This window comes from Rhinoraja longicauda, chromosome 3 (assembly GCF_053455715.1).
Source record: "Rhinoraja longicauda isolate Sanriku21f chromosome 3, sRhiLon1.1, whole genome shotgun sequence".
Classification (NCBI taxonomy): Eukaryota; Metazoa; Chordata; class Chondrichthyes; order Rajiformes; family Arhynchobatidae; genus Rhinoraja; species Rhinoraja longicauda.
In genome coordinates this window covers 83,778,242-83,793,463 of record NC_135955.1, presented here as the reverse complement: position 1 = coordinate 83,793,463, position 15,222 = coordinate 83,778,242, and the positions used below count along the sequence as shown (strand labels likewise).

The 15,222-nt window shown below is 42.1% G+C and overlaps 1 protein-coding gene across 4 annotated transcripts in view; it reads right to left on the bottom strand.

Annotated features, from left to right (window-relative positions):
* Positions 1-15,222, bottom strand: part of hapln1b (hyaluronan and proteoglycan link protein 1b) — a 105,350-nt gene that overhangs the window by 49,564 nt on the left and 40,564 nt on the right. For 2 of the 4 annotated variants that reach the window (XM_078396542.1, XM_078396543.1), the window contains exon 2: positions 7,818-7,961. In XM_078396542.1, coding sequence (XP_078252668.1) covers positions 7,818-7,923 — 106 coding nt within the window. In that variant the 5' untranslated portion in view covers positions 7,924-7,961. Of the gene's footprint in view, positions 1-7,817; positions 7,962-8,260; positions 8,391-8,501; positions 8,932-15,222 lie in introns of those variants that run through there. The other 2 variants (XM_078396540.1, XM_078396541.1) reach the window with 2 other exon arrangements.

The window sequence follows — 15,222 nt, the reverse complement described above, 5'->3', positions numbered from 1 at the left end:
TGGTTATTGGTTATGTTATGGGGCATCACTGTGCTTTGATAACAATTCCCTGTTATGCAACTGCAATCTTGGAGAACAGTAAAATAAACCATCAATGACAATGTTAAACTACTATTGTTATAATGCACTATCAACATTGGTAGATGCAGAACAAATGTATAGTTATAAAAGGGATGTTTTATGTTGACATTGCAAATGTTGGATAACTGAAAGCATGATAATTTAGCGAGTAATAGAGAATAGGCAATAGAACTGAAAAGGAAAAATAGTCACTGCTATGGAGATGTCTTTATGCAAATGAGAATGCAGCAAAGAGAAGTTATTTCCTCAATGCAGGCCCTGAAACTTCACACAAATTCTACTGATCATCCATTGCGTTGTCATTTCCCTGGGTGTTCTGCTGGAATTATGCCAGAAAACCACCAAAAGCTCGGTAGAATTTGAAGTTTGGTATAAATAATGACGAAGGACTTTTCTAAAATGCACCATTCACTGCACGATTACAGACCAGCCCAGTACCGACTTGGAAGCATCTGCAGAGGAATATTAATCATATTTAACAACCCCAATCTAGGGAAACTCCACGGTAAATCTCCCAGCCAACAATAACACATGTTTCTTCAGCACAGTGTCATTAATTGGACTAGAACATGAAATAGCTTTACTGCTGAACCATATGAAGCATGAAGGGGAAATGCAGGAAGGGGAAATGTGCAGATAACTCATTTAAATGTCCAGTCCATTATTTAAATCAATACGGTACCAATCTGAAGAAGGGTCTCGACCCGAAACGACACCCAGAGAGTTGTGAATCTGTGGAATTCTCTGTCTCAGAAGGCAGTGGAGGCAGATTCTCTGGATGCTTTCAAGAGAGAGTTAGATAGAGCTCTTAAAGGGATATGGGGAGAAGGCAGGAACAGGGTACTGATTGTGGATGATCAGCCATGATCGCCGTGAATGGTGGTGCGGGCTCGAAGGGTCGAATGGCCTACTCCTGCACCTATTGTCTATGGTCTATTGACACCTATTCCTTTTCTCCAGAGATGCTGTCTAACCCGCTGCTACTCCAGCTTTTTGTGGCTCGAGTAAATGCCTCCTGGCATGAAGGAATAGGCAGTTTAGAAAAGAGCGGGTTTCCAAATCATTTGTGGGATGATAACAAGACCAGCATTTAGTCTCGGATTGCCCATAAGGGGTAATCAGTGAGCCATCTCCTTAAACCACTGCAGGCCTTGTGGTGAAGATATTTATTTCATAATGTTACTCTGGGGAAAGTGACAAGATTTAAACTCAACAGTAGATCTCCAAGAGGGAATCACACAACCTTGATGCAGGGTCTTGACATGAAACCTCTGCCTCCAAAGATGCCGTCAGGGCCCATTGAGTTCATCCAGCATTTTATTGTTTTGTTTCAAGGAGAGAATTGTGTAGCACAGCAAAGAATGTGTACGTTTTAGCCTTCAGGAAGCATGGTGTGAAGACTGATGGATATTATTCAGCAGAATTGCAGGAACTGGTTATTTTTGGCAACCAAGGACAAATGCACGTTAGTGAAAATGCAGAAACAAGAAACTGCAGATGCTGGTTTACGAAAAAGGACAGAGAGTTCTGAAGTAACTCAATAGGTCTGGCAGCATCTGTGGTGAACATGTTCTCCACAGATGCTGTCTGACCTGTTGAGCTACTCCAGCACTTTGTGTCCAAATGTGAGTTCACTTCATTTTTTCATGTGGAATAGCTTTTGTTAAGACTGAAAAGGCATCTTCTACTTATATTTCATGTAGTTCTGAAAACTTAGCAACATTTCAGAATTATGTACCCGGATTATATGATATTTTTTGTGAAGACGGCAGATCAATAAACTTGAGAATTGCATGTCACAGTTGAGAACAGCATGTCTTTATGGTTTTCAGTTGCACTGTCCATGTAACAGAAATATTACCTGAATGGCACTGAAAATTTACCCTATGGCGGTTTCTACCCTATGGCGGTCCTTATGCCCGTAATGACTGTGATGTGTTGGTAAGACTGCATTTGGAATACTGTGTGCAGTTTTGGTGTCCATATTTAAGAAAGGATGTACTTGCTCTGGAGGCAGTGCAGAGAAGGTTTACACGGTTAATTCCAGGGATGAGGGGGTTGACATATGAGGAAAGGTTAAGTAGGTTGGGACTTTTCTCATTGGAGTTCAGTAGAATGAGAGGCGATCTTATTGAAACGTATAAGATCGTGAGGGGCCTTGATCGGGTGGATGCGCTAAAGATGTTTCCGATGATCGGGGAGACCAGAACTAGGGGGCATAGTCTTAGAATAAGAGGGGGCTCTTTTAAAACTGAGATGAGGAGAAACTTCTTCACTCAGAGGGTGGTTAGTCTGTGGAATTCGCTGCCTCAGGGAGCTGTGGATGCAGGAACGTTAAATAAATTTAAAACAGAAATAGATTGTTTTTTAATAGACAAGGGAATTAGGGGTAACAGGGAGCGGGCAGGGAAGTGGACATGAACTATGGTTAGTATAGTAAGACCTGAGTAATCTCCTGGACAAGTTTCGATCGCCTAGCTTGGGGTCGGAGAGGAATTTCCCGGATTTTTTTCCCAAACTGGCCTGGGTTTTTATCCGGTTTTTCGCCTCTCCCAGGAGATCACACAGTTCTTTTGGGTGGGAAGAAGGGCGATAGTGGGAAGGGGGTTGGGGTAGCATCAGCCATGATCGTATTGAATGGCGGAGTGGGCTCGAGGGGCCGGTTGGCCTACTCCTGCTCCTATTTTCTTGTGAACATGATGCCAAAATAAGCCAATCTCATCTGCCTGCATGTGATCCACATTTCTCCACTCCCAGCATAACTATGTGCCCATCTAAATGCTTAGTAAACACCACTATCACATCTGCCTCCAGCACGTTCCAGGCACCGACCATACTCCGTCTGAAGAACTTGCCCTGCACATCTGCTTTACAATTTTCCCCTCTCACTGAAATTTCCACCCTGGAGAGAAAAGGTGCTGACTGTCTACTCATTCTATGCCTTTTAGTTTAGTTTAGTTTAGTTTGGAGATACGGCGCGGAAACAGGCCCTTCGGCCCACCGGGTCTACGCCAACCAGCGATCCCCGCACATTAACACTATCCTACACACACTAGGGACAATTCTTTACATTTACCAAGCCAATAAACCTACATACCTGTACGTCTTTGGAGTGTCGGAGAAAACCCATGCAGGTCACGGGGATAATGTACAAACTCCGTACAGACAGCACCCCATGATGGGATCGAACCCGGGCCTCCAGGCGCTGCATTCGCTGTAAGGCAGCAACTCTACCGCTGCGCCACTGTGCCGCCTACTTTTATATACTGTACTTCTATCAGGTCTCCTCAGGCGCTCGAGAGAAAACAATCGAAGCCTGACAGACCTCTCCTTGTAGCTAACGCCCACTAATCCAGGCAGCATTCTGGCAAACCTCTCACGCACCCTCTCCAAACCCTTCACATTCCTCCTGTAAGGGGGTGAGAATTGCATGTCTTGCTCCAAATTTGGCCTCACCAAAGTTTTATAGAGCTGCATCGTGACTTCCCGATTTTTATACTCAATGCCCCGACTGATGAGGCCAAGCATACCATTCACCTTCTTTACCGCTCAATCTGCTTGTGTCACCACTTTCAGGGAGCCATGCACCACAGGTTCATCCATGCTATTACGGGTCTTGCCATTAACTGTAATAATCCCCTTACATGTGGCTTCCCAAAGTGCAGCACCTCACATTTACACACTTGAATATGTTCTTACATGTACATATTCCCCAGATCAGTGCAGGGGTTACTTCAGCAGGAATGTTAGTAACTGTCGTGTACAGAATAAGTACACAGAATAAATACAGAATTTTACAGAATAATGAAAGGCATAGATAGAGTGGATGTGGAAAGGACGTTTCCACTGGTGGGAGAGTCGAGGACCAGAGGTCTTAGCCTCAGAATTAAAGGGCGCTCTTTTAGAAAGGAGGTGAGGAGGAACTTCTTTAGTCAGAAGGTAGTTAATCTGTGGAACTCATTACCACTGAGGGCTGTGGAGTCCAAGTCAGTGGATATTTTTAAGGCAGCGATAGACAAATTCTTGATTAGAATGGGTGTTAAGGGTTATGGGGAGAAGGCAGGGGAATGGGATTAGGAGGCAGTGATCAGTCAGAATTAAATGGCGGAGTAAACTCGATGGGCCGAATGGTCTATTTCTACTCCTATAACTTGTGTCCTGCAAGTTTTGTTCTAGCAATGCCACTCTTCCACTTTAACTGATCAGACTCAGGACAAATCTATTATGTGAGCTGCTGGAAAATCAAGAGCTGACAAAATGTGATTTCAGGACATGGCCACAATCCACCTGAATACAGAAGGGCTGGATTCTCCATGGTTAATGTAAGCCATCGGATTATGTCTGGGTGCATTGTTGGATGTACAGGTGACACCGCGTCAAGGAGAAGTCGCGCTCCTAGAAAATGGGCTGCATTGCGATTTTCCTGAAGACAAAGTCACAACAACTACGCACGTATCAAGAATTGCGAGATGAAAATAAATACATTTTGTGTTGATTTATTTCCCTTTTCTTTCTCGCAGATTCCATGAGAACAAGTTTTTATTTTGTATCTCAAATTTTTGGTCGTGATTTCCAAAGATACCAGAGGAACAAGATGGACCACTCCATTGAAATCGCCTGTACTGAAGTGTAGTACGCAAAGGAGCGTAACGTCCGCCATTTCAGTAGGCAAAAACCCGCCATCCATAATGCCTCTCGCAGTGTAATCAGTGTTTTGGGGGAACAGTATTTGTGATGACACTATTAAAATGCAGAATATATCTCATCTATCAATTCACAGATTTTTGTTATTTTTATTTTAAAATGTTTCTGCAAGTTTCTGCCTACTAAAATGGCGCCATGACATACTACGGTTTTTAGGGTCGAGTGGTCTATCTTGTTCCTCTAGTATCTTTGGTGATTTGTGAGTTCTGTTAAGGGCGAGTTTCCATAACCGGAATGGCCGTAACTTTGGGGTTTGTCTGTGTGACCAATCATAGAAAAATAGAAAACAGGTGCAGGAGTAGGCCATTTGGCCCTTCGAGCCAGCACTGCCATTCAATATGATCATGGCTGATCATCCAAAATCAGTACTCCGTTCCTGCTTTTTCCCCATATCCCTTGATTCCGTTATCCGTAAGAGCTAAATCTAACTCTCTCTTGAAAACATCCAGTGAATTGGCCTCCACTGCCTTTCACAGATTCACAACTCTCTGGCTGAAAAGTGTTTCCTCATCTCAGTCCTAAATAGCCTACCCCTTATTCTTAAACTGTGACCCCTGGTTCTGGACTCCCCCAACATGGGGAACATTTTTCCTGCATCTAGTCTGTCCAATCCCTTAAGAATTTTATATGTTTCTATAAGATCTCTGCTCATCCTTCTAAATTCCAGTGAATTTCAGCCCAGTCGATCCATTCTTTTATCATATGTCAGTCCCGCCATCCTGGGAATTAACCTGGTGAACCTACGCTGCACTCCCTCAATAGCAAGAATGTCCTTCCTCAAATTATCAATAACCTTTTGCATCTAGGCAAAACTGCATGCATAATCAAGACAAAATAAGTTCCTCTGGAAGATAGTTGATGCAGTTATTGGTAGTTGAAATGGATTAAGTGCAAGCAACTTTCTCTCCATGGCACGGCATACACAGGGGGACGTTAAAGATGCCAATAGCATCAGAGTTGAGTTACTATTACTGCCTGCACCATCTAGAGACTGGAAAGGCTACGTCTCCTTCTAGGAGATGGCAGGGGCTAGTCACCTATCTGGTTGAAAATGCAGTCCTTGTAGCATTTTGAGGTACTGCCACTTCAATGTTCATCAGCGGAATGGAATGATAACCATGATAGAATCACCAGTCAGATGCTAATATTGCAACATGAGAGCATAAGAAATATGCAGATCATGTAGCCTCTTGAGGATGCTCCACAATATAAAAATCGTGTGGTTGATTGATCTTAGCCTCAACTTTCCTGCCTGATTCCGATGATTTCCAAAAGTCTCTCCAAAACCAGCCATGAATAAATTCAATGATTCAGCCTCTGCAACCCCCTGGTGTACAGAATTCCAAAGGGTTGTTTGGAGAAAAGTATCCTATTTTCTTTCTTGATTCACAACAATGACTTCTGCTTCAAAACAGTGCTATTTGATTCTAGATTCTTTTATGAAGAGAAATATCCTCTTAGCATTTATTTTGTCAAGCCCCATGAAAAACCAATATATTTCAATAAGAACACCATTCTTATGAACTCTTATTCAGCTTCCTTAGTCATTCGTCATAAGGAAACACTTTCATGCCAGGAATCAATCTCTGAATTCGCTCCAGAGCAAATGCTTCATTCTATTGACAGTAAGTGAATTAAAATTGTCGACAGTATTCCACATGTCTCTCCAATGTATTGTTCAATTGCAGCTTAATTTCCCTATTTTTTAAACTCCATCTTCATTTTTCTCTATCATCTCAGCAGCTATATGTACACTTGGTTACTCGATCAAAAAGCAGAATATAGCTAAAGTAAAGTCAATTCTTATTTAAAGCAAAATAATGGGGGAAGCTAGGGTGGGTCATTTGACGATGACAGTGCCATAATTGTGAGCACTCTGTAATGTCACTATGGGCTACTTAGTGAACAGTAACTGTTCCCAGAGCAAGGCAAATCCATCATGTTTCTTAAAGTTAGCTAGGTAAAACTAAGTTTGCTATTTTCACGATTATCGAAAAGGCTTCTGTGATTTTTAGCCAATGGAATTCAATACAATATTTACAGATGTCCAATAACAAGAAATTAACAAATTTAGGTTACCAGGTCCATAATTATGCCTTATCAATTGTGATATTTGGCTTAATAAATTGTGCTATCTACAAAATATCAAAAATTGCAAGAGCTGAGCAGGTTATCTAAGATAGGAATTCATAGCAGTACTGCGCTATGTGAGAAAGCATCCATTGGATGAGCTGTCAAGTCAAGATCTTGATTATTCCACCGATCCTGGTGAACATTAATGGTCACAGACCACAAATTACAGAGGAACAAGGAATTCTTTAATGATAGGTTCACCTCTTAACAAAAGCCAAGTTCTTTAGTCATGTAGCCCATTTTTCATTTCAAGACACTTGCAAAATGGCCACCATGCTTGCTCACTTCAATGCAACCCCCATTTTTTTTTGTGGAAGATTTTTTGGAGTGATGTGATGAGCTGGCTTTGAACTTTCCTTCGCATAGAAGGAGTTGGTAAAACCTGGCATGGTTGGAAACATGCACTATGATCTGTACTGAGTCAAGGCCACAGATTTCATTATATCTGAGACATTCACAGCAGGCACAGAAACAACAGCTGGCAATACTGATAAAAAACTGAGAGCCTACTGTGAAGAAGGGAAGTGTTATACCAATTTAACATAATATGCAGAGTGAAGGAGGGGATTGTAGAATTCTGCTTGGTACCTGGTGAGTACTGCTTAAAATAGTAATGTGGAATAATTATCAGGCATATATGCAGCAAAAACATTTAAACAAATAGACAATGGTTTTAGTAATTCATATATAATGTACAATACATTGCATTTATTATATATTCAAATACTTTAAATGTCAATATATATTTATTAAATTACTTTCTGTAATCTTTAATGCAGTATCAGTTAATTCAAACAGAGTTTTACATGAATCCATGAATACAAGAATTAATGTATAATACAGTGATTGCTACTCTCTAAAGAAAGGTATTGGTTATCCCTCTGCCTCAGTGCCCTTACCTGCAATGTAGATCGTTCTGAAGTATTTTGAGTCTGTGAAGTTCAGGTTAAAATGAGAATCAGCCCAGCAGACGGACAGCAGAGCAAGTAACAGCAGAGAAGTCATCGTTGAGACTGCAGAGATTCACTTCACTGTGGGAAAAACTAAAGGAATTTGGGTAATTGAATAAATGAGCAGAGATTTCACCAGCTGCAAATTGTCTTGAACACGCTGCAGTCAAACACACACAACGATCTTTATATTAACCCACAGTGAAATTTAACTGGATAAGTACTAACATGGACTATGAATTGTTATTAAAATCCTGTTTTAGTAACATCAGCAATTTCCTTACAGAATTCCCACACAAATTACAGAGAAAGAAAAGCTAAAGTACAGTTTAAATTACAGTTGCCACATTATTTAAGGACACTCATATTATTAGAGAGAAGTAGAAACAGACTTGTTCACAGCATTCGTCGGGTTAATGCCTTAAATATTTTGAAATGACATCTATTTTATATATTTTACTACTGGTATAAAAAGTCCAGGGTTAGACGAATGGGTACAATATAAGTGCTCGGATCAGTTCAGCACTCCAATCAGTCATATCCTCAGAGCTGCAGAAACCCCTTTGCAGCATTTTACTTTTATCCTTCAGACAGAACTGAAACATGAAACTAAAACTCTCGGAGTCTACTCACCGTTTTAAACAGTGCCATCACTTGGAGCAGCAATGTAGAAGATAATGTCGAAACTAGGTTATAGTGGACAGTGCAACCACTGCAGTCACACAGATTGATTTTTCATTAATTTCTACCCCAGAATGCTGACGCACAAACTCAATGTGCCAGGTAGTGTGTCCGCAGTCAGCAGAGCTGAATGCAGCAGAATGGCACAACCAGGCTATGTACAGCCATTAGATTTCAGCTCGTTGTCATCACAGATATATCTGATGCATTAGAAAATGCTTCAGGGAACACTGCAATGTATTTGACAGAAAAATTACATCGAAATAAGGCTGGTTATGTTTTAGAAATATATTTGCAAGCAGTCGTAGGTTATTTTGCCTGCCCCTGTCACAGTACTTGTACTGCTGGAAATGAGAATGACATGCAATAATTTGGAATATATGAGCATGTGCTGCAATCCACATGGATGAAACTGCACCATTAAAGGCATCGTTAAACCCAAATCTGTAGTCGCACTTTTTCCAAGGACAAGGCATCACAAAATGCTGGAGTAACTCAGCAGGTCAGGCAGCATCTCGGAGAGAAGGGATGGGTGACGTTTCGGGTCGAGACCCTTCTTCAGACTTTTCCAAGGACAAAGTGCACCCATGAAAGATGTCGTAAAAGACCATCAATGAAAGCAGTTTCTTCCTAGCTGTTATCAGGCGACTGAATCGTCCTACCACAACCAGAGAGCAGTCGTGAACTACTATCTACCTCATTGGTGACCCTCGGACTATCCTCGATCGGACTTTGCTGGCTTTACCTTGCACTGAACGTTATTTCCTTATCATGTATCTGTACACTGTAAATAGCTCGATTGTAATCATGTATTGTCTTTCTGCTGACTGGATAGCACGCAACAAAAAGGTTTTCACTGTACCTCAGTACATGTGGTAATAAACTAAACTGAACTGAAACTGTATTAATGTATGCATTGAAAGTATCACTTGACAGTGTACAAGGTGATGTTACAGGTTGGGTTTTAGCCATCATTTGTCAGCCTCACATGATCTATGGTGCTCCAGTGCTGAAATGTCATTCCCGATTGTCTAGATACTTGTTTGCAAAGTTATCACCCGACCATCTGCTCCAACTTGGCAGCAGAGAGACATGCTACTTATGCAGTCGGGCCTGAGTCAAGATTCAATTGACTTCTTATAAAAATCACGAGAATCAATCTGCATATCACAGGAAGCACCTAATTTGTTTTAGCGGAACCTTCGCAGCGCTTGTAATTTTAAACTGTAATCAGTGTTCAAGTTTCCATTTTCCCCCCCAATGACCAGTCTAGTATCTACCAAACAAACCTCCATTTGAAGAAGGGTCCCGACCCAAAAAGTCACCTATCCATGGTCTCCAGAGATGCTGCCTGGCTTGCTGAGTTACTCCAGCACTCTGTGTCCTTTTGTTTATTAACCAGCCTCTACTGTGCTTTGTTTTTTAATAATGTCCATGCTACCCATAAAATGCTGCCAGATGTGCTGCTGGAGGCAGATGTAATGTTGGTGTTTAAGAGGGTTTCAGACAGGCACATGGATATGCTGGGAATGGAAGGGTATGGATCATGTGTTGGCAGATGAGATTAGTTTATCTTGGCCTATCTGTGTAGCACAGATATTGTAGGCCAAAGGGCTGGTTACTGTGCTCTACTTTTTTTTTAATAATCTATGCTCGATGTTAGGCATTAGGGGTACAAAATAGGGCTCCAGAGCTGCAGCAGAACTGGTGCTTGTTTTAATTTGTTCAATTGACAGTCAGGAGACAAATAGACAATAGACAATAGACAATAGGTGCAGGAGTAGGCCATTCGGCCTTTCGAGCCAGCACCGCCATTCAATGTGATCATGGCTGATCATTCTCAATCAGTACCCCGTTCCTGCCTTCTCCCCATACCCCCTGACTCCACTATCCTTAAGAGCTCTATCTAGCTCTCTCTTGAATGCATTCAGAATGCAATCATGGCAGGACAATAAATAATAGGAGCTTGGCAAAGAAGTTCAAATGGTGCAAATTGGGTGAAGTGACTTCGACCTGAAGTTCCCGAAAGAAATGGACAGTGCATTCACAGGGTATGTGGAGCTGCTTCACAGCTCCAATGACCAAGATTCAGTCTTGACCTCCAGTGCTGTTTGTGCGGAGTTTGCATGTTCTCAGTGTCACCAAGTGGGTTTCCCCTCAGTGTCACAGTTTCCTCCCCCATCTGAAAAAATGAGTGAATTGTCAGGGTAATTGGAGACTGTGAATTGTTGCTAGTGAGCAGGTAAGTGAAAGAAATGGGGAGAAGATGGGAAGGCGGGCGAGAATAAAATGGTGTTAGCACACGATCAGTTTTAATAGGTGCTTGAGGATCAGTGCAGGCTCAACGGGCCAAAAGCTTGTTCCTCTGCAGTGTGGTGCTATTATTATAAATAGTGCCTTGCATAATTAATGCATCGCTAATTGTGAAGAAATATTTCCACAGATTGTTTCTAAAAAAAGCAAGAAGTGAGAGCAGCCTGCTCAACCGTTGAAAAAAAAATCATTTCATCTTGGTCTCAGCTCCTTTTGCTTACATGTTCCCTGTAACCTTTGGCTCCAATCTCATTTAAAAATCTACCTTGGCCTTTAATGTGCTCAACGACTCAGTTTCCACAATCTCTGGGATTCAGAATGACAAGGATTCACAACTTCTGAGAAAGGAAATTCTTCCTCATCTCCATCATCAGTGGGTGGATCCTCTACTCTGCAACTATGTCCACAGTTCCAGATTCTCCTCTGAGGGTAACTATTCTCGCAGCATTTATTCTGTAAGCTTTGCAGAATCTTACAAGAACAAATATTAATAAGGTACCCCATTCTTCCAAACTCCAATGAATGTTCTTGTCTTCTCAATTGTTCATCATATGACAGCCCTTTCATCCCACCACTCAATGTGGTGACCCTTTAGACTACTTCCAATGCAAATATGTCTCTTGCCTGTTATCAGGATTGAAGGCTATGTAGCAGCTTGCATAGGAAATTGACAAGGTACCAAGAGATCGAGTGTGATGGCAAAAGGTTAGTTTTCATATTGGGAGGGAAGTGTGGCATGGAGAACCCTAGAGGTCAACATAAGGACAACAAGTGAGATGAATAGACCGGGTAGATGCACAGAGTTTCTTGCCCAGAGTAAGTGAATTGAGGATCAGAGGACATAGGTTTAAGTTCAAGGGGAAAAGATTTAATGGGAATCTGAGGGGTAACCATTTCATACAAAGGGTGGTGGGTGTATGCAACAAGCTGCCAGAGGAGGTAGTTGAAGAAGGGACTATCCCAACATTTAAGAAACAGTTAGACAGGTACATGGATACCTGTACGTGGACAGGTACAAGGACATGGTATATGGATAGGAGTGGTTTGGAGGGATATGGACCAAACGCGGGCAGGTTGGACTTGTGTAGCTGGGACATTTTGGCCTTGTGGGTAAGTTGGGCTGAAGGGCATGTTCCCACACTGTATGACTATGACTCACTATGACTATCTTCTTAATATATAGAAGTGGTAAGGATAACAGTGAAAAGGTCAACTTTTCCAAATTTGCAGATGACAAAATGTTTGAAGTGTAGTAAACTGTGAGGGGATAATAATAGACTTGGACCTTGAGTGGTAAGGTGTTGCCCTACCTTACAGATGCAGGGGGCCGAGTCCAATATTGCCCTCATGTCAGGTCTATGTGGAGTTTGCATGAGGGTTTCTTACTCTTTTGGATTCTTCCAAGAGCACTTCCCAATCCTGCTTCCTCTATCACTAGTGAGGATATAACTGGCTGCTCGTTGGAATGCTGCCATCCCAGATTCCTTCCGTCCTTCTGAAGATGTAAGGAACTGCAGATGCTGGTTTACACAAAAAAAAGGCACAAAGTGCTGGAGTAAATCAGCGGGTCAGGCAGCATTTCTGGAGACCATGGATAGGTGATGTTTCGGATCATGGCCCTTCATACTGCGTCCTAATATATATATCAGAACTTCATTGTCAATCAATCTAAAGCCTAGAGTCCCCTATCCTATAACAATATGGAAATATCTGCACCAGAAGTTTTGCAGCAGTTCAAGAAAGATGCAACACAATCTTTTCAAACGCTATGCACCATTGGTAAAAATATTGCCAACAATGCCCACATCAAAAAAGAAGCTGCAAAAGATCTAAGATCCATGCCTGCAAGGGAGAATGAGCTCAGGATGATCAGTGACAAACTTATTGGCAAACAGATTGACCAGCTGGAATTTGCAAAACCAATTACATTTCCAGGACTTGTTCAAGATTACATTTTCATGCCAATTCATTCCACCTTCTAAGCCCCCACAGTGAAGAGATCTACAAACATTCTCGGCTGTCCTTCAAAATGTGTAGAAAGTCAGGATGAAAAGAATTGGTCCAAGTTATCTTTTCACCCAGAAAATAAAGGTCAAAAAGTGTATTTCACTCAATGTTACTCCATAACAAAGAGTTGGTTGCATGCAATAAATGGATTGTTTTGCAACCTATTTGACAACATAATCAAATTGATCTTACTAAGTAATTGCAGCAATGCATTACTAACCCAAACGTCTTTCTTTACGGAGATACATATCCCATTATTATTCAAATGAGCAGAGAGCAGCATCACAAGATCATTTTGCATATTTTGCCTGGCGAGTTGTCCTCCCAGTCAAGGTATTCTGTCACCAGCTGGTTGTTCATTGTTACTCTATTAGATAGTGTAACCCCCCTCCCTCGCCTCTATCCAAAGACCCCAGCAGCCCTTCCAGGTGTGATAGAGGTCCACGTGCACTTCTTCGAACTTCATCTACTGCTTCCGCTGTTCCCAAATTGGTCTCCTTCACATTGGCGAGACCAAGCGTAGACTTGGCGACCGTTTCGATGAATACTTGCCAAACCCTGCTGGATCTGCCGGTTGTTAACCATTTTATCTCCCCTTCCCATTTCCATACCGACGTTTCTGTCATGGACCCCATCCATCGCCAGAGTAAGCTCACGTGCAAAATGAACAACAGCACACATTCCACTTGCAACCCAATGAACATTGAATTCTCCAATTTTATGTAATGCCACCATGCCTCCTTAAAGAGAGGGAGGAAGAGTTTGTTTGCTTTTTAGTATTAGAGATACAGCGTGGAAACAGGCCATTCAACCCACCTAGTCCACTCTGACCAATGGTCACCCCTACACTAGTTTTATACTACGCGCTAGAAACAATTAACAAAAGCCAATTAACCTACAAACCTGCACGTCTTTAGAATGTGGGAGGAAACCAGAGCACTCAGAGAAAACCAACGCAGTCCCAGGGAGAACGTACAAACTCCGCACAGGCAGCGTCTGTAGTCAGGATCGAACCCAGGTCTCTGGCGTTTTTTGGCAGCAACTCTATCGCTGCGTCACTGTGCGAGAGAGAGAGAGAGAGAGAGAGAGAGAGAGAGAGAGAGAGAGAGAGAGAGAGAGAGAGAGAGAGAGAGAGAGAGAGAGAGAGAGAGAGAGAGAGAGAGAGAGAGAGAGAGAGAGAGAGAGAGAGAGAGAGAGAGAGAGAGAGAGAGAGAGAGAGAGAGAGAGAGAGAGAGAGAGAGAGAGAGAGAGAGAGAGAGAGAGAGAGAGAGAGAGAGAGAAGAGAGAGAGAGAAAGAGAGAGAGAGAGAAAGAGAGAGAGAGAAAAAGAGAGAGAGAGAAAGAGAGAGAGAAAAAGAGAGAGAGAGAGAAAAAGATAGAGAGAAAAAGAGAAAGAGAGAAAAAGAGAGAGAGAAAGAGAGAGAAAAAGAGAGAGAGAAAAAGAGAGAGAGAAAAAAAGAGAGAGAGAAAAAAAGAGAAAAAGAGAGAGAAAGAAAAAGAGAAAAAAAGAAAAAGAAAAAAAGAGAAAAAGAGAGAGAGAGAGAGTCAAGATTCTCGCAGCTGCAGTTTCTTATCTCCCCATGTTACTTCCATTGCTATTCAAAACAATCATATTATATTTGTTATATTGTAAAGAGTAGTTATCTCTTAACGACTAAAGAACATGGACCCCAGTCTGTAGTTAGGATAACGGTAACAACTGCGGAATACTTTGAACAATCCCAAGCACTGGTACACTATTGCCGCCATGTGGCACGGTGGCGCAGCGGTAGAGTTGCTGCCTTGCAACACTTGCAGTGCTGGGTTCGATCCTGACTGCGGGTGCTGTCTGTACGGAGTTTGTACATTCTTCCCGTGACCGCGTGGGTTTTCTCTGTGATCTTCAGTTTCCTCCCACATTCCAAAGACATACATGTTTGTCGATTAATTAGCTTGCTATAAATGTAATTGTCCCTGTGCAGGAAAATGTAATTGTCCCTAGCGTGTGTAGAATATTGTGAATTTGCGGGGATCAAAGGTCGGTGGGCCGAAGGGCCTGTTTCTGTGTTGTACCTCTAAATTAAACTAAACTAAACTAAACTATCGCCAGTGGTCCTTAAGCTGATCACAACTCTCAGTTCTCTTCAAACAGCGGAAATTTCAAAGATCACCCAAAGTTTAATTTGATGTTCTTGGGTGGATGAAAGCTGTGGCCTATCTATTTACAAAAGCTAACTTTCCCTTACATTTCTGACCAGGCAACAACGATTGTTGAATTAGGGCGGCACAGTGGTGCAGTGGTAGAGTTGCTGCTTTGTAGCACAGAGACCCGGGTTCGATCCTGACTACGGGCGCTGTCTGTACAGAGCTTTTAT